The sequence below is a fragment of the Passer domesticus genome, chromosome 17, assembly GCF_036417665.1.
Source record: "Passer domesticus isolate bPasDom1 chromosome 17, bPasDom1.hap1, whole genome shotgun sequence".
In the NCBI taxonomy this organism is placed as follows: domain Eukaryota; kingdom Metazoa; phylum Chordata; class Aves; order Passeriformes; family Passeridae; genus Passer; species Passer domesticus.
This window is the reverse complement of record NC_087490.1, coordinates 12,042,356-12,065,022: the sequence shown is the minus strand read 5'-3', so window position 1 is coordinate 12,065,022 and position 22,667 is coordinate 12,042,356. Positions and strand designations below refer to the sequence as shown.

At 53.1% G+C, this 22,667-nt stretch overlaps 1 protein-coding gene across 9 annotated transcripts in view; it reads left to right on the top strand.

Moving 5' to 3' along the window:
• The window catches only part of NCOR2 (nuclear receptor corepressor 2), a 226,578-nt gene that overhangs the window by 138,351 nt on the left and 65,560 nt on the right, over nt 1-22,667 (top strand). For 5 of the 9 annotated variants that reach the window (XM_064392858.1, XM_064392857.1, XM_064392854.1 and 2 more), the window contains 6 exons: nt 3,201-3,267; nt 8,292-8,479; nt 9,697-9,793; nt 12,086-12,264; nt 15,499-15,553; nt 17,634-17,732. In XM_064392858.1, the coding sequence (XP_064248928.1) occupies nt 3,201-3,267; nt 8,292-8,479; nt 9,697-9,793; nt 12,086-12,264; nt 15,499-15,553; nt 17,634-17,732 (685 nt within the window). The remainder of the gene's footprint in view (nt 1-3,200; nt 3,268-8,291; nt 8,480-9,696; nt 9,794-12,085; nt 12,265-15,498; nt 15,554-17,633; nt 17,733-22,667) is intronic. The other 4 variants (XM_064392861.1, XM_064392860.1, XM_064392859.1 and 1 more) reach the window with 3 other exon arrangements.

Below are 22,667 nucleotides of genomic sequence, written 5' to 3'. Positions count from 1 at the left end.
GAAAGACGTTCCTGTGTAATTAAACACCCCTGATTAGTTTTGCTCAAATAGCAAACTTCCTTTCATCTCGTCTTGCACGGGCTGAAGGTCTCCCCAGGCTTGGCCAGGTGTGCTGCCGTGCATCAGCTCTTTGTGTCCTTTGGGAGCCTTTTCCCAGGGCTTTGGCAGGCTCCACACGTGGGTACACAGCAGCCCCGACACGCAAGCGTTCACCCACATCCCTTTAACATCACAGCCTCCAGGAGGACCGTGGCCAAGTCCTTCGTGTGGACCTGGGCCAAGTGGCTCAAAAGTCAGAGCTACAGGTTCTCTCCTTGACTGGCTCCATTGTGAAAGACATAAAACAAAAGCAACCTCGGGCCAAGCCAGTGAAGGTGGAAGCAGCTGCCTCTCCCACAGGGCTGGCTTGGCTTTGCTTTGCTCTGAGAACTGTGCTCCTGTGTGGGGCTCACCAGTCAGGGCAGGGGGAAGAGGGTGAGTTCTGCAGCACAGGGAAGTCAGGAATGGAGATGGGCTCCATCCACAGATGAATTGTTGAGCACAAGGATGGGGTTGTGCCATTTGGCAGCTTCTGAGCACCAGCTCACCAGAAGCTGGGGGGCTCTGTGTCCATCCCAGCCTGCCCAGACCTTAGGGACACTGCTGAGGGTGAGGCAGGGAGCTCACACCTCCTCCCCGCCATGTGGTGTGACGTGCCAGCCCAGCAATACTTTAAACTGCCCACGAGAGTCACTGTTGCTTTATCTAAGGAGCGCCCATCCCTCCCGCCTGGGAGCTGCCTGATTTCTCCACCCCTGTGCGGTTCAGGTCTCCATCCCTGAATGCTTGACACTTTCCCCAGAAAACCGCAGGACTCAGGCAGGGGAGGAGGAGGAGGGAGGAGGGCTGGCACCTTGCAGGAGCAGCCCTTGCCATGTGCCACTCCAGGGTGGTTGTTTCCATGCCCAGCTCCCGGCAGCCAGCCCTCACCTTCCTCCCTGTGCTCAGCAGTTGTGCTGGGCTCGCTGGTTTGCCCAGGGAGCACAGCGTGTGCTTGGGAGACACGTGGCCCGAATTAACCTCGCTGCAAAACGGTTTCTAAGTAACAGCAGTACATGTAGCAAGATAAACTGTGAAGCCTATTTATATTTACCAAGATTGTATTAACCTTTGAGAGGTTGACCTTATGCAAAAACAAAACAAAACGAAAAGATAAAGTGGCAGAAACATTCAGGGCATGAGGGGGTTTGTTGTTGTTGTAATCCTTTCACTCTTTGATTACTTCAGCCTTGGTGGTGGTAAACATACCCTGGCTTTCAAGGCATTTCTGATTTCTGCAGCTGCAGAGCCATTGAGCCTTTGCCTGTATTTGCACTTTCAAGGTCAGCCATGATGCACAACTCAAGGCAACCCATCAGCTGCTAAGAGCTGCTGATTCCCTTCATTTGCTCTCCTGTTTTCTAAGAACTTGTGCAGCAGATCCAGCACCAGCAGTGTGTCAAAGCCCCGCGATGCTCCTGGATGTCACCCAGGTGACATGGGGAGGGCAGGGCTTGGTTTAGCTGTGCTGGCCCCAAGGGACAATCAGTCCCCTTGTTGGGGACCATCCCACACAGGATCATCATCAGCACTGCCCCAAAGGTTTCCTTGTGTTGGAGCTTCCTTTAGGATTAGGAATAAACAAACAGGAATGTGTTTGTTGGGCAGTGGCCCTTGCAAAGAGCTGAACCTTGGAAGGAAATGTGTCTGTCTGTCTGTCTGTCTGGCAGGGTCCCTGCAGGAGGGTTTGCTGCCCGCTGAGGCACCACACAGTGCTGGGGCCACGGAGGAAAGCTCACTGTGTGTGATGTGGAGGGATGCAGGAGCCTGTGGGGAGCTGGGGCTGGCCAACCTGTGCTGGAGGGAGCTGAGGTTCCCAGGGCAGGGCTTGCTGTGGGGTCTCTGTCATTCCTGTGAGTGCCCATGCATGGTTCAGTGGTGCAGCAAGAAGAGAGTTTAAAAAGGAAAAAATGTTGATGTTTTCTGAAATTTCTCCATTCCTAAACTTAGCTAGGACTGCCCCCAGTTCTCTCTAAGTGATCTGGGCCCTCTGCCCCTTCCCAAACAATCCTGTTTGCTGCTAATTATTTACAAGGGCAGGAGGGTGTTTTTTCCCTTCCTGCTAGCCACACAGGAGGGGAATGAGGAAGCAGCAAGGGTGTCTCTTCATTCAGCTAAATCCCACAGAACATGCCTACATGAGACTGCTAAGCTCCTGATCAGTAATTACACACTGCAGGTCTGCCTTTAATCGGGATAAAAGACTTAAGGAAACTCCTCTGCCCCTGGTCTCTACCTTTTACCTAGAGACTTGATTGCTGTGAATATTAGCAACAGGAACAGCCACAGGAGCTCAGCTCTGGGGCTCACACAGGCTCTGGGAGCTCCTGCAGCCTTTTCAGCTCTGTCTGCTCCTGTGCTGCTTCTCTTTGAGCAGTTCTTTCACGCTGCCTTTAGAAAGTAGAAAGAAGAAGAAAGTGAGGGGATGTCTGGGCAGACGCTGGGGTGGTTGGGGTTGTGGTGGCTGGTTTCCCCCTTGAGGTCCCAATTCTGCAAGTGGCTAAACACTCCTGGCTGGTTGTTTGCAGCTCTGTCGGGCACAGCTCCAAGGAAGCAAGAGGTCAGGAGATAAGTGCTGCGAGCCCCGCTGTGATCCTGCCTCCTTATCAGGGCCTCAGAGCCCAGGGGTGAACGTGTGTGCACCGACATCCCCTTCACTGCTGACCTGGGCACAGGGGTGGTCTCTGCTCGGGCTGCCACCTCCTGCCACGCAGAGCTTGGCCTGAGCCCCCCAGTTCCTGGGCACCCGCTGGGGTTTTACAGAAATCAGTGAAGGACCAGCCTGAGCCACTGGTAGGTGCAGAGCTGAGTGTCTGCCCACGTGTGGTGCTGAGAACACGGGGAAGGTTTGCAGTGGGACTTTATTAATTCCGTTCTCAGTTTTAGTCCTGGTTTACACACAGATGTGGGTGAAGTTCCTCGTCTCAGAGGGTTTGTTGGTCTTTTTCTAAGCTGGCTCCAGGTCTGAGATAAGAGCATTTGCTGTTCTCAAGTTGATGCAATTCCAAGTTAAGGTGGAAACTGTGCTGCACACTCTTTTGGGAGTGGGGAAAGCCAGGCTGTGTATTTCAGCCGCCTCGTTAATCAGATCTCATCTTTTTTTTTTCTCTCTCTCTTTACAGAAACCAGGCAATGCGGAAAAAGTTAATTTTATACTTTAAGAGGAGAAATCATGCGCGCAAACAGTGGGTAAGTGATTCCCTCAGACCTTATTTTATATGTATAAAAGAGCGTAATTTATTATGTGAGAAAGAAAAGGATGATTTCCAGCAGAGAGGTGCTGGTACTCTGTACTTTGCCTGTTATATTACTGTGGAATCTCTCCTGCTTAAAATAACATGTGAAGGAGAGGTCCCGGAGCCTGCTGCAGGCAGCACCTCCCTCTGCAAGTGCCTCCCACAGAGCAAACACTTGGGGTTGGCTTAATCACAGCAGAGCCCATCATTGATCTCAGGAAGCCTATTCACAGCATAAATGTCTGTTTTGTGAGTAATTGAACCCTAAGAGAGGTGTGAAACAAGCTGACTCTGCTTCGGGTAAGTGGTCTGAAGGCTGCTCTGCCTCCTTCCAGCTGACCACGGAGCAATGTTCTAGGAATTTGTGGTTTAAAGGCAAAACTCAAGCTCCCTGCCAGTTTGTTTCTAGGCAGAGTTGCCTGCGAGAGAGTTCCAGTGACCTTTAAGGACACAGGTCTTGGTTGGGTAAGGGGCAAGGCAGGGCTGATCATGAGGCTTCAGAGGCATTTGTTGCAAAGTCCACAGTTACGAGAGGAGAAAGTTCAAGTGGGTTTCACAGAATTTGTACATTTTCAGTGCTGACACTTGCAGTGGTTCCCGGCAGGAGCTGGAAGGCAAAGCCAGCACAGAAGAGGAAATGCCAGAACAACCAATGGCTCCCACCAGGAAGGTGGATTTTGCAGTGTGTTTCAGTGATGGGTCATTCAGCCCACAGGGCTTCACATTTAATGAGGAAAATGTAAATACTGACGGGTTGTTTCTGTCCTGGGGCAGCTCAAGAGCCAGAGTTAGTGTCTTGCATTGGCAATGGTGCAGGTTTTCTCAGTGTCTTTAGGGCTGGTTTTGGACAGAAGTGCCAAAACTGAGAGGAATTATTGGAAAAATTCAAAATAACAAGCCTGGGAAGTGGTTTGAAGGCTGTACCTTTAAAAGTAACTTCCAATACCTACATTTCTAAGGCAGATATCACATTATTTTCCAATTTATTTTGAATAATTCTTTTCCTTCCTTATACTTTCTGTTTTCATGCTGTTTTCTACCAGTATTCCAAAAGCCAGACCTTGCATTCCTAAGGAATGGTTGTGTCTTTCATTGTGTCCAAATACGTGTTCATTTAGGCTTGTCCATGATAAAGCTTCTCCCAAGGGGCTGCAGGGCTTACAGCTCCATCAGGATGTGGCATGGCAGTCGAGTGATGCTCAGGGCACCTCCCCTCCTGCAGCTGAGGACTTCTGCGTGGTGGGAAGTGGGTCAATAATCCCTTCCTCAGAATAGGGATTGCAAAGCATCACGTGGTTTTGTTGGAAGCAGGAGGGAAGTGCCTGGGAACTGCTTTCTGGTGGAAATGGCTGGTTACTGTGCTAAACCTAGAGTGAGTTGCTCTGTGTGAATATCAAGGAGCTGGGGGAAAAGGTTTAATTAGGCTGCAAGAGCACAGTTCCTAAAATACGACTTGCAGTAAAGTCGCCTGTCATGCAAAATAGGTGAATTTCTGCCAGCCAGTTTATTCAATGTCCTTGAAAGGGGATTTTTCAGTTTAGGGAAGCATTTTGCCTATTCTACAAAATAGGCAACATACGGTTGCTGAATTTGCAAAGTGAATACATTTGCTGATTCTGTTTGCAAAATGGGTATGCTTAGCTATTTTTCTGCCTATTTTGTAGCAGACCCTATTTTTAGCAAAGCCCATCCACATGCCAGCGTTTCTTTCTGGCTCTTTTGCTTTCTGGGGTATTGTTGCTGCCTGGGGCTGGCTGGAGCAGGGTCAGAGCTCGGTCGCCACCGGGCCCAGCCCCGAGAGCCCCATCCCAGAGGATCCACAGGGCTTCCTCCTGTCTCCACTGAGGTCAGCACAGCAGAAGACATTTAATTGCCATGGGGGTGATGATGCAGAGAGGGAATGGTGAAGGGAGCTGTTCTGGATGTGAGAGGTTTGTCTCCATCTCCAAGGGAAGAAAACCACAGGGCTTGCGGAGGAATTGGACCGGTTCCTGCTGTCACCTTCGCTCTTCTCCTCCCCTCCTGAGAGCTGCTCTGCTCCCTGGAGCTGTGGGAGCGTGGGCTGTGGGAGGGCTGGGGCTTGGCACAGCCCACAAACTGCCTTCAGCTGCTACGGCAGCGTTACTATCCATCCATTTTTAGATCCGTGTCAGGTCCGGTTGGGCTCGCTGTCACTTGCTGGTGTGATGGAGAGCCTGATGGGCTGCTGAGCCCAGCCAGGAGGGGAGCAGAGGGGCCACCCCTGATAAGAGCCAGCACAGATGGTTGCTCAGGAGTGGACACGTTTGCTTAGAGCTGCTCAGAGGAAGCCTAGAGATGGAATAGATGCTTCTGCTCCTGAAGTGCCTGACCAGGAACTTCTCCTGGTGGTGGAGCTGCCGTGATCTGAGGAGTTTGCAGTGCTGTAGGGTGTCTGTAATCCTGGCTTTTGAAGGATGCAGGAGATTGCAGGGAGTGTGTGTCCCAGCTGGAGCAAAAAGCACTGGATGGGGATGCTGCAGCCCAGCCCAGCTGCAGTGGGGTTTGAAGTTTGTGTGGTGGGGAGGTCAGGAAATGCTCAGCCAGTCCATTATGAAGCCGTGCTCTGGAGGGCAGAGCTGTGTGAGGGGGAAGCTTTGGTACTGCTGCCCTCCTGCCAGGGTGTGAGCTGCTGGGCAGTCAGCATTGATGTTGCTTTTTCCATCTTCAGATGCCAGTTCCTTAAAAGAGGAATTCTGGATAAAGCTTTTGTCGAGTTGTTCCAAGGAGTGGAAGAAAAGGAGGAAAAAGAGCCGCCCTGCTGGCTGGGAAGCAGCCAGGGCCGTGCCAGGTGGCTCTGCTGGGGTGGTGACAATGTGGGACCAGCACTGGCTCATTCCCACAGGGAATGACAAACCTTTCAGAGCCTCAAGGCTTCTCAGCAGACCGAGCCCTCGTGCTGGGCTCTCTCCCGGCCGTGCCGCAGGCTGGCAGCGCCGGGCACCAGCTTCACAAACTCCAGGGGGTATTTTTAGCTTCTTCCCAAATGTGATGCTCTGAAAGCAGGAGGATGTAGCAGATTTGCTGGCAGGGTGGGAGCTCTCGTTTTCAGGGGGCTGGTGGCATTGCTTTGGGAGGGGTGACAAGGCAGCAGCTGTGATTTTGCCAAGCTGCCTCAGGCTGTTGGTGTTACCTGGAGCTCCTCACCCAAAGTGTGAGATACCCCATGTGGGCTTTCAGGGCATTTTAATTTCTGTTCTTCTTCCTCGTTTTTATCTTGTGGCTGGTTCCTTCAGCTCCTGATGAAACCCCAGCACCTCCTGTGCATCCATGCAGGGCAGTCTCTAGCTCCAGGCATGCAAGTGGGAATTGATTTATTTGCAGGGGAAAGTGTTAATCTGGCTCAGCTCTAGGGCTTGAGGTGCTCTATCTGCCTCACATTATTGTTGAGGCGCCTCCAAAAGGCCATAGAGATCAAAGATGTGTTGCTGTTCTTGGATTATTGCCAGGTCCAGGATGGACAAACCAAACCTGTGTGACATGGCTGCAGATTGCTGTGCATTTCACTGGTTTGGGGTTTTTTTATCTCTCCTAATTTCTCTTTGTGGCCACGAGCAAACAGGATGAGAACAAAGCGCATCTGGGAAATCCTGCAGCCTCACACTTCTGGTCATAGGGTGGTGGTGGCAAGAGATGAGTTTATTTCTTTGAAATCTGGATTCCCTGTGTTGCTGTTGTAGTGCTGAGTGTGCTGGTGCTGAGCCACCCATTCTGGAAATCTGGGTCAGGAGTGACCTGGGGTTTGCCATTAGAGCAACATCTGCTTTCACTTCCTGATTTGGGGCTTGGAAGGCATTTGTCAGACACAAACTGAAACCCTAAAACCCCTCTGGTCCCCCGGCTGCTCTCAGTGGCACTGCTGCCACTGTGGTGGCTGCTGGGGACCAGACTGGCATCTTCCCACCATGGACCTTCCCTGTGCCTGGGTGTTCTCCTCCAGCAAGAGTGCGGCTGGAGGAGGGAGAAGAGATTTGGGGTGTAATGGGAGGAGGCTCATTTGCGTTGCAAATCTTATTTCAGTGTTACCAAGCTTGTCCCATAAATACCAGTCAGAAGTGCAGTGCTGGACCTGGTGGGTGGCTGTGCCATGAGGATGTCATGAGGGGGTCATGGTGTGGAAACCCTTTGCAGTGCCATGTTTTGGCAGAGCCTGGGTTTGCTGTTGGTGGGGACGTGCTTGTCCTGTCACATGGGCCAAAAAAGAGGAGCAGCAGCAGGAAAAGTACTCTTGCTTTTTAGGATGGTGAAGGAGCTGAGTGTGTGGCCAGGCCACCATGCTGTGTGGCCGTGGGCCAGGGCTGGGTGCCTGGCTCTCGATTTTGGGGAGCCAGGCCCTTGCATGGAGCTGCCCCATGGCCCCAGTGCCATCATCATTGCCAGCAGGGAGCTGTGACTGCTGGAGCTGCTGTGGGTGGGTAGGAAGGAGTGCCTGGCCTTGGGCACCATGGCAAGCTCTCCCCAGCACGGTGAGCTGCTGGCTCTGAAATTATGGCCCTGCACACCCTGCTCACACAGTGAGGACCACCTCTCCTGCCCCCTGTGCCTCCTCCCAAGGCCATGTCTCAGTGCCTCTTGCTCAGTGGCCTCAGGCAGGCACCTTGCTCTCTCCTGGGCTGTGGAGCAGGGGCTCCCTCCCAGCACAGGGCCTTTGGCTGCTGAATCAAGCACCCAGTGGGCCAGAGGATGCTCAGTGGGATGTGAGGGGTGGGCCAAGCCACGCTGGTGCCACCAAACCAGTTGAGTCTGGAAGGAAAGAGCCTGAGGGTACCTGATGGCCTGTTTTGAGAATTCACCCTTGGGTTGGCCCCAGGCCCTGGAGCGTGTCCATGTCCTAATAAATTGCATTTCTTTAAGCAAAATGACTCACGCTCAGCCTGAGCTGCCATCGAGGGCAAGGCCTGGAGGAGTTGCCCTTCCCAGGCACATCTCTGAACTCCCTCTCTCCCTCTGCCCTTTCAGGAGCAGAAGTTTTGCCAGCGCTATGACCAGCTGATGGAGGCCTGGGAAAAAAAAGTGGAGCGCATTGAAAATAACCCCCGGCGGCGTGCCAAGGAGAGCAAAGTGCGGGAATACTATGAGAAGCAATTCCCGGAGATCCGGAAGCAACGCGAGCTGCAAGAGCGCATGCAGAGGTTAGAGGAGAAGCGGTAGGAAGGGGCTGAGCTGGTATCAGACAGCCTTTCTTTTTTCTTTGGGGATGGGCGTGGGGTTTGTTAGCGGGAGGAGGGGGCTGGGGTGGCTCTCGGGCCCTTTTCTCCCTCTCTAGTCAAAGGCTGAAGCCAGCAGATGTGAGTCTTGCTGCTTCTTCCCCAGGGTGGCTCAACACAGAGCCAAAAGGAGCAAAAATGTCACTGCCTGTCTCACCTCTGCTGCTGATCTCCCAGCTGGCCACATCAGGGTCCCTTGTGCCAGCCCACTGCCTGGGACAGCCCCAATTCCTGCCTTACTCGTGTGCCCAGGTTATATGTACAAAACTTGCAGGTGCATGTGGTCACGTTGATGATTTATTACATGCACATGCTTTGATGGGAGCAGAAACGTCTGCAGAGGTTATTGGAATGACCACAGATGATATAAAGGGAGCAAAATGTCTCGCTGGAAGAGATGTCCCCTGTCTCTCCCACCCCCTGTCCGTTTTCCTCTCCTCATTGGAAGTGCAGTTGAGGTCATGTTGTTTTCTGCCAGGAGAAGACACAATTTCATGATCTCCACCCTCTTTGCTGAAAACTCCCTGTCCTTCCCATTTCAGCCCTGGCATCTTGCCTGGGGTCACCTGATATGCAGAAAACCAAAACCTTTCTGCCAACATCCCATCCTTGTGCCCCACTAACAACTGAGTGGGTCCAAACTTCCTGACTGATGGCTTTATTTTGTCTGAAAGAGAAAGGGAGAAATGGTACCGAGAAATGCTTTAATTCTTTACCTGCTTAATAAGAAAAGTTGTAATTCCTTGGGACGTGTGGCTGTTACTGTAAGGGAAAAATGTCAGTGGATGGATTTGATTTAAAACTCCCCTCAGCATTTTGCAAACCAGCACAGTGCTAATGGCTCAGTGCTGACACTGACACCTTTGTGCCATTGCTGTGGTGGGGTGAACAGCAGAAAATGTGGGGGAGAGTGTGGTTGTCATGAAATGTCCTTGTGTTCTAGCAATCCAGGAAGTTGTCACAGGTAAGGAAAAGTGGTTTTGAGGCTCTTGACCTGTGAGCCCTAAATGCAGGTGCCTTTCCCACAGTGTGGGAGTGGCTGGCCTGGGTGGAACATGGGGATATGGCTGTTATGGAGGTTCAAAATGGTCTTGAACATGGTTTGCTGCCTATGCAGTGGAGCATCAGTGCCTGAGTGTGTCACTGCCCTTTCCCAGCAGGGTAGGACAGAGGGGCAGTGGCGGGCTCTCCATGTCGGCCGCACGCAGCGAGCACGAGGTGTCCGAAATCATCGACGGGCTCTCGGAGCAAGAGGTGAGAGCAGCTCCTCCTTCCTCTCCACCCCTCACTCATCTTCTCCAGACAGCTCACAGGGCGCAGTCCTATGCCAAATCCCACTAACTTTAGGTCCTGCTGAGGTTGCCATGATGCCAAACACTTCCTGGATAGGATCCAAAGTCAGAGGTTTATTTCAGACACATCAGCATCTTCCCAGCCGTGTGAGAGATGTAGTGGAGCTGTGCAATGGTTCTGCCAGAGCAAAACATGGAGCTGGTGGCCAGTAGGTTGGGTTTATCAGCACTTGGTTCTGTCTTAGGAGCCTGAAACCCCAGTGTGCTGCTCATCCTGCGTAGCACCCCACAAACACCTCCTGGCTGTGGTTCATACTGGAAGTGAAGATGGGAAGAGGAAGGGGAAGGGGCAGGGAGCCAGCACCCAGGCTGCTGGGTGGAGGGTTTTTTTTTTCTGTTTCGTTTTGTTTTGAATGGGCTGTGTGACTTGACACAGGGGAATCCTATGGAATGAATGGTTTGTACGTGAGCCAGTTGGCCCACATCTTCTGGGAGGGAGTGCTCCATTCATCTTGAAACATCCCTGTGACCTCGGCTTCGTTTGGATCTAGTTTCACAAGGGTTCCACTCTCTTGGCACGGAGGCGAGCTGCACTGAATGGATCATGTTTGGGAGGGGAGAGCAGCCCTTGCCCAGCAATAGCTGGGATGTTTGCTGCCTGTGCACCACGGCTGATCCCTCTCTGGGATCCCAGGCACTTTGCTGTGAGCCAGTTAAGGTGACAACGTGGAGGACACGGATCTTGGAAGCAGAGGGGAATTTCACAGCCCTGCAGAGGTGCTGGCCAAGAGGAGCATTAGCTGATCACCTCCATCCCCCTGCACAGTGTGCTGCTAAACTCCACCCTGCCTGCTGAGCCCCAGATCTGCTTTGCTTGTCTCAGAGGAGACCTTAAGAGCTTCCAGCTTTTCCACAGGGCTGGAAGGAGCAGGGAGATGAGAGCTGGGGAGCACCTCTGGCAGCAGGGCCAGCTCTCTGCCCCAGTGTGTTGCTGGAGAGGAGGGGGATCTGGCTGGTGGGGTGTAGTGGCAGCACTCAGCACCCAGAGAGGCACTGTGCCCTCAGCTGTGGCAGTGCTCCCACCAGCATCCTCCCTGCTCTGCACAGGGGTTGCTCCTGTCCCCAGGGGCAGTCTGCAGTTACCCAGGTTGGTGCTCCAGCTGTTCCTCCCCTCCCACCATGAGGAGCAGCCAGTTTCTAAGCAGGAGGTGTCCTAGTGAGGATGGGGAAGGTGAACACATGTGTTGAAATGTCCATATCTGTGCTTTAGGAGGAGGAGAAGGAGGTTGGGTCTGATCAGGCACAGAAGGGAAGCAGAGCAGCACTGGCAGGCTGGAGTCAGCAGCTTCTTGGAAGGGTTGGCCATGACTGCTCTCCCAGGAACCAGCATCTGGCTGTAAATTAAAACAGTAGCCCTTGAGACCTGGCCTTCCTGGGTCAAGGGAGTTTGAGCAGTGACATCCCAGGTGACAGGGAGGACTCAGACTGATGGTGCAATTGAAGGGGGTGGCCAGAGCATCCCTTCATCCCCACGGGATGGAGCTGTGCCAGGGGATCCCCAGCAGCTCAGCCAAAGGGACAGTCCTGGCATTTGAGCAGAGCACAGCACAAATGAGACATCACATTGGCCTCTCTGTTGCAAATATTTCAGGAAACCAGTGTGCCCAGTCTGTCCTGTCCTGGTGTGCAGATGGGGCTTGGGATGAACTTTGTGCTCCATAGGATGGAGTAAAGGCATCACATTATGTCCCAGGGTGTTGCAGTAAGGAATGACAGCCCCATTTCAGTGACGTGTGAAACCTCCTGGAACAATTCCTGTGGAAGGGAAACATGATGTCTCCCTCTGCCCACCTTTTCAGGAAGTTTTGCAAAGCTGGCCCACTTCCCTCACAGTTGGGGTGGGGGGCTGAACCTCCATGTGGCTTTAGGAGGCTGGGGGGGGTCAGCATTCCCTATGCCACCACTGCCTTGACTTGTTTCTCATCATGGCCAGGAGCTGTTTCACTTAAGTCAGACATTTCCACACAGGATCTTGAAGCCTTTTATTCCAAAATGAAAGATTAATTGTTTCCTGGCTGACAGCGATAGCCTCTTTCAGCCTTTAATTTACAATTACTCCGGCAATAAAGCTGTCTAGTGCTTGCTTTTGAATTCTCCTGTTCCTCCTCCTGTCCTTTTCCTCTGGAACATCTGTCCCCTGCGGTCCCCGCGGGCCCGTGGTGCTGACCAGCTGTTCCCTCTGCTTTTCCCAAAGAACCTGGAGAAGCAGATGCGCCAGCTCGCCGTCATCCCGCCCATGCTCTACGATGCCGACCAGCAGCGCATCAAATTCATCAACATGAACGGCCTCATGGACGACCCCATGAAGGTCTACAAGGACCGGCAGGTGATGAACATGTGGAGCGAGCAGGAGAAGGAGACCTTCCGGGAAAAGTGAGTCTGTGCAGGATCCCTGCAGGGCTTCAGCTGGAGCCCCAGCACACTTGGCAATGTCCCAGGTGCTCGGCTGGTCCCCCACTGACACATCCTGTGTTACCTTGAACCTGGTGATGCTTCTGCACAGAAAATTCAGGCCTTGCTCTCTGGTTGGGGTTCCTGCCCCTGTGGAAAGCTGCTGCTTGTGGCAGGGTGAGAGCAGGAAATTTTTCAGCTTTTTCATTCCCTATTGTATCGGCCAGTTTTAAGATAAACCCAACACTCCCTACACATTGCCTTTCTGGATTTTCATGCTGTCCTTTGGGCACTGTGTGTCCAGAGAATTTTTGGGGCTGCCAACATCCAAGCCCCTTATGTAGACCCCCTCAGGCTGCAGCTTCCAGGTGGTGCCTGTCCCTCAGTGCTCCATCCTGCTGTCTGCAGGGTTTGCCACAGGCTGCTGTTTCCATGGATGCGTTCCCACATCACACACGTGCAGGCTCTGGCTGTGGTGCCTTCTCCTGTTTGCAAGCAGTGCTTGAGAACAGCTTGGCTCCATCAAGGGAGATCACTTGGGGAGTCACTGATTCCTTCCCTGGGTACCACTGCTCTGTCAGCCAAGATGTGGGTGCTCAGCTTGGTCTCACATCCAGACTCCCCTGTATCCCATAGCCCAGAGGGGACCAAGGTGTGTTTGCATGGAGGACTGGAGCCTCCTTGGTGCCCCCAGTGTGCTGTGTCTGTGAAAACAGAGCTGAGTTCAGCTTCCAGTGGGATGAGCTCTGCTGGAGCTCCCTGCTGTGGATGCACCAGGATCACTTTGTCCTGAGCAGCAGCACCACTTGGTCTGGCCTCTGGGCAGTCAGGGGATGGCTCCAGGGATTACCAGCACGCCTGTGGCCAGCCATGCTGGAAGCCTCTCTGTGTCCAGGATCCCTCCCCCTGCTCGTCAGGACTCCTGTTTGCAGCTGAAATAATTAATTGCCAAGATGGACCGAAAAAGAACAAAACAAGCAACCCGGCTCCAAGCCTTTGATAGAGGAGAATCCTCATTGCTAATTAGCCTTAAAATGTGCCACTCCAAACAGCGAGGCTTGCCACAAATGACGCAAAGGCTAATTACTCGGTCATTAATGGCAGGGCTGTGCCTGGCTAATGGGGCTGGAAGAATCCACACCCAGTGTGTGCATCCTGCAGTGCACCGTGGATTCTGTGTCATCACTGTGGGTGATGCAGAGCTCCAGGCACAAATACAGCAGGGTTGCAGGGCTCTCACAAAGCTCATTTGGAGAGGTTGGCACTCAGGAGCTGTAAGGAGGGTGTAGGGAGCCCTGCCCCAGCTCTCCCCCAGCCTGGCGTGCTGGTAGCCCAGCTGCCTGCTGTGCTGCAGCTTCTGGCCGGGGTTTTTAAGGTGAACTGGAGTTGTGTCATCCGTGATCGTGACCTAGAGCTGGCCTCCTCCTGAGACCAGGAAAACTTGGTTCAACCTTTTGTTCAGCCCAGCTGGCAGGGCTCTTGGAGTAAACAGGCAGGCGCTGCGAGGCTGACAAGCTCCAGGTCTGAACTATTTTAGCTGTCAGAACATAACCACGAGGAAGAAGCTGATTTGATTTGCTTCTGGGCAGGATTTCAGGTCTCTGTTGAGAGCCCATTGCTGGCCTGCTCCCAGGGAAGCTGTGGTTTGCTGGTGAAGGAGCAGGGTGCTGCTCAGGCATCGAGGCTGTGTCGTGCTGGGCAGTGTGAGAATGCAGCACCCATCTCATTATGGGGAGATGGCCTGGCCTGTGAAAAAGAGTGGAATGTTATCTGCGTTGCCCCAGCAGTGTGTTAGCATCATTGAAAACCCCATCCTGTGGTCAGCCCAGGGTTTGTGGTGTGTGCAGAGTGAGGAGCCAGCTCTGGCTCCGTGTCCTCACTCTGGATTGTCTGAGCAGCCCAACTGGTTTGCTTTCTTCCTTTTTTTTTTTTTTTTTTTTTTTTTTTTTTTTTTTGTCCCCCCTAGCATTTCTGGTTTCTTTTATGTTCTGGTGATCAGTTATGGTGACAGGATCTTGTGTTGCCACAAACCATATGGGAGTTCTGCATCAAGAATGGCATCAACGTGGGTGACAGCACCCATGTCCTGCTGCCGTGGCTGGAGTTGGTCTGAGTTCAGCTCAGTGCCTTGACTCCATGTTTAGCATTGGGACAGAGCAGCAAAAGCAGGAGAGAGCTGTGCCAGTTGCCCCAGGGGAATCCCTGGCAGGGCTGGAGACATGAGCTCCTCACCATGTCCAGCCCATGTTCCACCCATGCCGCAGCTCTCCCACCTTTTGCTTCCCATCCATTTCCCCAGGGCACAGAGCTGGCATTTCCTGGCAGCTGGCACAGGTGCACGTACTGGACGTGGCTCACCCTGCCTGCTCAGCTCCCCAGGGCAGAGCCTGTGCTGGTGGCACCTCTCCTGGCACAAAGTCACCACTCACCAGGCTGTCCATGCCTTGGCAGTGCATTGGTTAACTGTGCTGCCAGCAGCAGCTCCTCCTGCCAAGGGCTTGCTGGCCCTCGGTGCTTCCACACCAGCCAGCCACAGGGATTTGTTGGAGGAGGCATCTCTGCCAGGGGGGACAGCTTCCCCTGAGCAGGCAGTGTACCCTCCCGGGCTGCCAGAGCCAGGGGTGAGCTTGCTGACAGCTCCTCCACTTGCTGGGCATGAGGCAGCGTTACTCAGAGCTGCTGTGCCACTGGGGATCTCTTGAGCAACTCTGTGGCAGCTCTGTGCTTCCTCCCGGGGTTTGGGGTTCCCTTCCTGTCCTTTGCAGCTGCTCCCAACAGCCCAGCAGGGCTTGGGGTCCTGCTCAGCACTGGGGCCACCCATGGCCATGATGTGGGGGGTGATGGCAATTCCTTGCCCTTCCCTTGCCAGGTGCTGAGGCCTTGGCCAGGTGTGCCTGCCCTGTCCTGCTCTTGGTACAGGCTTGGGTGGCATGAGGTGATGAGCAGCTCTCCAGCACTTCCAGCCCCCCTTCCCTCTCCCATCCCCTGATGAGCATTTGCACATGGAAGCTCCCAACCAGCCCAGCCCCACTGGGCTAAATTTAAAGTTCCTGTCTTTCTGGGAAGCTGAGCAGTAGACAAATATTTTCTCAAACCCAGAGTCCCTCTGGGAGCTGGCCTTGCTGCTCTGGGCACGCAGGGCATGGCAGCCCAGCTGTGAGGGGTCAGAGCCAGCACCCCCAGTAACCCCAGCAACCCTCTCCTCTCTCTCTGCAGGTTCATGCAGCATCCCAAGAACTTCGGCCTGATCGCATCCTTCCTGGACAGGAAGGTAAGCCTGCTCTCCTGCCTCTAACCTGAATCGTGCTGCCTCTCTCCCATCCCGTGGCTGTTGGGCGCTGAGCAGATGCTGAGCACCTGTGGGTGTGTGGCTGCATCCCCGGGCAGGGTCCAGACGGGCTCCCTGCAGAGCCAGGCTGAGTCAGGCGCGGGAGGCGAGCGCAGCCAGCCCTGAGCTGCCTGGAGCTGCTTCCCAGCTCTCCCGGAGGCTTTGTGCACCAGCCAGGCTGTCACACAGGGCGTGGGCACCCAGCTGCCCAGCACAGAGTGGAAGGGTCTCTTTGTTCAGGGACAGAGAGGTTTTTGAGGGTGGACTGAGTCCCATTTCATGCAGCGGTTCTGGTGGGTTTCCTGAAAGCACACACAGCTCCCCTTGGTGTCTAGGAAGAGTTGTTCACAGGAACTGCCTGACCTTTCCCAGACCTCGTGTGTTGTGCTGCTTGGACTTTTTGTTCTTGCTGTTAATTGGGCTGATGGAAGAAAGGTTTGAGAAAAAGACCTGAGGGAGGAGTGAGTCTCTTGTCCCATTCTGAGCAAGGCCAGGTGCTTTCCATGGGACAGGCCATATGGGCAGATTCTGGACAGACCCAGCCTGAAAACACAGCTATGTCCATCACTTGAATGCTCCTGAGCCAGAAACATTTGAAAGCTGCTGCTTCTCTTGTCCTTTTAGTTATTTGCATCCTCTGCCCACCTCACGCAGAGTTTCGTGCTCGCAGTGTCCACTCACTCTGAGGGAACCACTCTGCTCTCAGGGGGTGGCCTGCAGAGGTCATTTCCAGCCTAAATTATTCTCTGATTCCTCGTAACTCAGGCTGAGGAAATAATTTATAAGACCTTGACCTTCCTGTCCAAAGCAGCAAGGAAGGCCAGCAGCCACCTCATGCTGCTGCTGTTGCTGTTGCTGTAAGATCCCAAGCTCCTCATCCTTTCTCACTCGATAAAGCTGAAAGTGGTGGGACTTGGATGATGCTCACAATCCAGTCTGTGTTCCAAGCTGTAAAATGTCTTCTAATTTTATTTGTACTCGTTTGTAAATCAGGCTGTAATTATGATACAGAACACATCCATTATCCTGTTGGAGAGAGATGCAAAGTATGGCTCAATGTAATGAATTAATAGATTTTTAAATTGCATTATAAAAAAATAGTGATCTTAGCCCTTGGAACAGATGACTGTAAGTTTTTGTGTTCGCGTGTGTGTGTGTATAATCAGGGCTAAATTAGAAAGAGATCCAATTAACACTTTAAAAGTTGCAATCTGTTTTTGCAAATGGTTCCACTCCTTGCAGAGGGATGGGGTGAGCACAGCCCCCAGGCACACACAGCTGCCCCAAGCTCCTGAGGACTTGTGGCATGATGGATCTGTGGGATAATTTTCCTTTATGAAGCCACTGATCCTGAACGTGAAGGTGTTACCCAGGGCTGGCCTTCAGGTGCCCACCCTGCTCAGCACAGGACTTCTCCCAGCCTGGCACACTTCATGGTGTTCAGGAGCAGGATATGTGCTGGCTGTGACTCCGTGTTTTGCTGAGGTGTCCAGTCTGTGGTGGTGTTTGTGGAGCCAGCCACTGGAGCTGGGATCAGTTTGGCTGCAGCGAAGCCGCGCGCGCTCGAGCCAGCGAGCTTAGCGGCTGGAAGTAACCCCAGCTGACAGTGCTGTGGCAGGTTGTGCCTGCTGTAACCTCAACACAGGCTGACAGGCAGCTCCTTCTGCTGCCTCTGCTTGCCACGGTCATCTGGGGTCAGCCCTGCTTTGCCTCCAGCACGGGGTGGTCTGTGCTCAGCACCCCATCTCTGTCTCTGCACGCCTGCGGGACCGCCCTGCTCTGTCCTTGGGAGGGCTGAGCCTTTTCACTAGGACAGCACTGTCCCCTTCTTCAGCTGCACTGGAAGCCCCATGCCTCCCCCTTAGGGAGGGAGGTGTGGGGAAGCTGTTGGGCTGCAGGTCTTCAGGAGCAGCAGGAGACCTGGTGATGCCCGCTTGTGAACGCTGCTCCTGGAAGTCTGTGCCCCACCAGCAGCACACGAGGACAGGACCTTCTGTTCCCTGACCTGCCCCTGTCATTGCAGACGGTGGCTGACTGTGTCCTCTATTACTACCTGACCAAGAAGAATGAGAATTACAAGAACCTCGTGAGGAGGAATTACCGGCGGCGCGGGAAGAGCCAGGTAAGAGCTGGAGGAGCGCGTGGGAGTGTCGTCCCTCAGGCCGAGCAAGGAGCTGCAGCACTTCCTCTGAGCCCCCAAATGGTGCTTTTGCCCCCCTCCTCACATGGAAATATTGCTTGCAGGCTGTGATGGGTTGTGTCTGTGTTCTGTGTAGCTTTTCAGAACGTGGTGTTTAATGGCAGTTGGTGTTTGTCCATCCCCATGCCAAGGCCACAGTGTCTTTAAAAAAAACAAACAAATCCAAGATGCTTAAAAAAGGGGATGGAGTGACTGTGGAAAACCTGGCTGTGTGTCAGTAGCATGGGGTTCCCATGCAGGCTGAGCTCTGTGCAAGAGCCAGGTGGGGTCAGTGTCTCTCATTCCTCTGGAGATGGCAGCCGAGGTGACAGTGGTGACAGGGCTCCTGGGAGCTGGGTGGGGCTCCTGCTTTGCAGAACCTGCCAAGGCTCTTCCTGTAGGTAAAGGTGTGGGAGGAAAATTACTTGGGTGGGAGTGACTTCTGGTGACACCTGAGCAGAATGATATAATTCCATCTGAAGTGCCAGAGGGTGTCCAAGATCCCCATGGGGGTCTCCTGTGGGACTGGCAGATGTGACACTAAAGCTACTGGAGACCCTTTAAGCCTTTATTTAAGGGCAGAGCAGATTCCAGGGCACTGTGAGGTGCCTGGGGGCAGGTGATTGAGTCAACCCTTACCATTACCATGGCCAAGATACAGATCTAAACATGACCTTGGCAGTGTTGCTGCTGATACCATGATACCCAGGAACAGATAAGTGCTAACCTTTTGGGAAGGTGCCTTATCCCCATGAAGGCTTTCAGCCAGGTGCTGCTGGTGGATCCCCAGGTCCATGAATTGAGGGATTATTCGTGTCACAAGGAGAGTGAGGCAGTCACAAAGGGATTGTCTCCCCAGATAATGTGGGAATAAGGATGGAAAAACTGGCCTGGCCCGTGACACCACTGACATCAGCAGATCTTCACGCTGCATGGCCATAAAAAGCAGCACTTGGGCCTAGATCCTGATTGGGAAGCAGATAGGTAGCCTCACTCCAATTTGATTTCTGCAGCATTAAGACATCAGAATAGTTAGCACATGACAAATGTCATGGACAGGGCCCAATTTTCCCTTCTTTTTTTCAGAGACATTAGAGATGGATAAAGCCCTATTAGATTATCCAGTCCCTCTCCCAGCAAACACAGGGTGGTTCCCTCCAGTACATTTTTTATAGTGTTTACCATGGTCTGTTTTGTTAGATCACAGCAACTAGAACATGAGGCCACATTTGTTTCTTGTTAGCGGTGGAGACATTTAGCACAGCTCATTCTGGTTTCAGTGTTAAATTGAGCAAATGTGGAGAGTGAGAGGCTTTGCTCTGCATCTGCCTACCTACCCCAGCAGCCACAGACCTGCCCTTCCTGCACCCAGCAGGGACTGTTTGTGTTTTGGGGTTTGAAATTACCCCAAGCATGGCCAGTTGCAGAATTTCCCACGATGCTTTCCACATGATCCAGCCCGAGCAGTGGAGACGTGTGCTGCCCTTTGGAGCCTTGTTCAGTGCCAGCCTTTAGAAGCAGGGACTTGCTTCATCGCCTGTAGGACTGTTTTTGCAAGTAGGAACGGCTCCAAAGGGAACAATTTGCACCTCCCCTGGAGCAGACCTCAGCCAGAACGTCGTTGATTTTGAAAGAGGAGCCCCCCTGAGTCTGGGAGGAAGCGACACAGGGAATATTTCCCATTACTGGTGGATGCTCAGGTGGAAGGTGGGATGTTCAGACAAGCTTTAAGAGCCAAGGACTGGCTGCATGATTCACAGTAGGAGAGAGGTGCAGAACAGCAGCTGCTGCATTCAGCCTGGAGCAGCTCTCCCACAGAGATCTTGGGGGTTTTTGAAATTCACGCTTTGTGCTGTGATACCTCTTGTATTTGCATCCATTTCCTGCAGGACTGCATAGGGGAGTGCTGGAAGAGCCTGTGTGTCTTGGGAAGGGCACACTGCTGCTGAGGGGCTGGGTCTGTGCTGCAGAGGAAGGCTTTGCTGGGGAGAGACTCATTTTAGGGTGGGATTTTAAAGCAATAAAGGGTTGAATATGTTGTTAAAGCTGGTGGGAGCAGTGAGGCATCTCCTTTGCACCTCTTCATGAGCCAGGGTCTCCCTTGGGTGTGATGCTGATGGGATCTGCTTCTCCACACACCAGACTGGGTCAGTGTGTGGCTGCAGAGACCATCATGGGAGAGGTCAGACACTGGCTGGGATGGAGGGATGCTCCTGGTGCCATTTTGCTTAGTGAGTCTTTTCAGAAGCATCTCAAATTCTGCCTGTGCTGCAGGAGTGCTCATTTGGGAGTAACCTGTTCCAAAGGCTCTGCCAGCACCTTGCTTGTTCCCAAGGGTCCTGGATTGTTTGGAACCCTGTGCAGCTCCCTCATTCTGTTTTCCTGTGGCCTAGGGGCTGAGGAGCAGCAGCACTGGGCTGACGTGGCACTGCCAGCTCTGCCATTACCTGCCCAGCCTCAGCAACTAGAGATGGTGACAGGATGAAGGACAGAGGACACACAGGGATGGGCAGTGTGCAGGGAGGGGACAGAATTGTAGACAGCCTTCCTGCAGCACATGGAGGCATGGCATCATGTTCCCAGCATTTTGCCCATGCTCTGAGCATGTATTTTCCTGCTGGTAAAGGTTCAAGTAGTTAAACACCAAAAGCTGAGCTTTAATTAATTTAGAGGAAGGGAGGAGAGGTTGGTTTTTTATATCAGATGAGAGGAGAGCGGATGAGATCTGATACAAAGAGCATTTCAAGTGGCCCTATGCTGGTTTCTTGCTCCTTTTCTCACAGAGAGGTTGGTGGTCTTATTTGCTGTTGGAGGCTGCAGGGAGCTTGAGAGAGAAGGGGAGATAATTACACAGAGAAAATAGCTTCTCTGTGTCAAGCCTATCTTTGTGGCCTACTTATTAAAAGTCCATTAAAAAATAAGAATCCCACTGCTCCCTGGCTGATGGTCCCCTGGCAAAGGATATTCCTCATAAAGCTGCTACTTACTGCTAAAAAATCTCCTGCCAAGAGCAGGGACTTCACATGATTCCACTTCCAGTTTGTCAGAAAACGGAGCAGCCGCCCACTCCGAGGCAGGATGCTCCAGCACTCCTCCTTCCATGGCACTGCTCAGTGGAAGTACCCACATCCAGTGGGTCATGATGTGTGATATTGAGGCTCCTGAGATTAAGATCTTTCTAAAATAATCCTGTGTTTGTGTATGAAAAGGCAATATAACCCTCTGGGGGGGGGAATTGATGGGAAGAGAAATAGCTTCGTTGTCATTTCACACTGAAAAACCAAAAAAGAATTTGTGCCATGGTAAAACAGTCTGATCCAATAGTCAGTGTTCTAAGCATAAATTTGCATGAGCTTGTAATGACAAACCCTTGTGTTGATGTGTCCATACAACTCAGGTCTGTGGCAGTAGCTCTTCAGGATGTTTCAGTGTCTCTCTGTGAAACCTTTAAATTCTCTAGCAGGGACACTGCAGTCTTTGGGAAGCTGTCTTGCTGGGCTGTGGGAACACAAGTGTTGGGCTGAAACCGGGCTGGAAGGAAAGTGACTCTACTTCCACATAATTATTCCGTTTGGAGTGTGAGATTTTTTATTCCAGAGTAAATTTGGATAGATTTTGGAGCAACATTGCCCTTGTGGTAGTGGAGCAGCTGCAGCATGCCAGATAGGCTCCCTGCCAGTGAATTCCTTGGGGAGGAAAAGCCATCATCTCCCACACCTCCCATTGCTGTGATGGGCAGGTGGGCGACCATTCCAGCAGGCAAAGCTGTCAATGGGGCAGTCTGTCAGTAGGGTCAGTCTGTCAGCAGGACCATGGGGCATTCTGTCAGTAGGGTCAGTCTGTCAGCAGGACCATGGGGCATTCTGTCAGTAGGGTCAGTCTGTCAGCAGGACCATGGGGCAGTCTGTCAGTAGGGTCAGTCTGTCAGCAGGACCATGGGGCAGTCTGTCAGTAGGGTCAGTCTGTCAGCAGGACCATGGGGCAGTCTGTCAGTAGGGTCAGTCTGTCAGCAGGACCATGGGGCAGTCTGTCAGTAGGGTCCGTCTGTCGGCGGGAGGACCATGGGTCAGTCTATTGGCAGTGGGACAATGGGTCAGTCTGTTGGTAGGGTCAGTCTTGGCAGGAGGACTGTGGGTCAGTCTGTCAATGGGTCAGTCTGTCAGTAGGACCATGGGTCATTCTGTTGGTAGGGTCAGTCTGTCGGCGGGAGGACCATGGGGCAGTTTGTCAGTAGAGTCATTCTGTCAGTGGGGTCAGTCTCAGCAGCAGGACCGTGGCTCAGTCTGTCAGCAGGAGGACCATGGCTCAGTCTGTCGGTAGGACCATTGCTGTCTGTCGGCAGCAGGACCATGGCTCAGTCTGTCGGTAGGACCATTGTTGACTGTCAGCAGCAGGACCATGGCTCAGTCTGTCAGCAGGAGGACCATGGGGCAGTCTGTCTGTAGGACCATTGCTGTCTGTCGGCAGCAGGACCATGGCTCAGTCTGTCGGTAGGACCATTGCTGTCTGTCGGCAGCAGGACCATGGAGCAGTTTGTCAGTAGAGTCATTCTGTCAGTGGGGTCAGTCTCAGCAGCAGGACCATGGGTCAGTCTGTCAGCAGGAGGACCATGGCTCAGTCTGTCTGTAGGACCATTGCTGTCTGTCGGCAGCAGGACCATGGGCAGCTGGAGGAGCCGCCGCCCGCCCTGGGATGACTCAGAGGGGGATGAAGTCATGGTGGAGGACGCAGCCGCCGGACAGAGCGTCACGCCAGCCCCTCGCTCTGCTGTCAGACAGCGCTCACGTATCCCTGGCCAGCCGTGTGTCAGTGCCGACACTTTCGAGGACTCACTCCGTGCCCCGGGGGAGTGGAGCCGCCCAGACCCCCCTTCCTCCA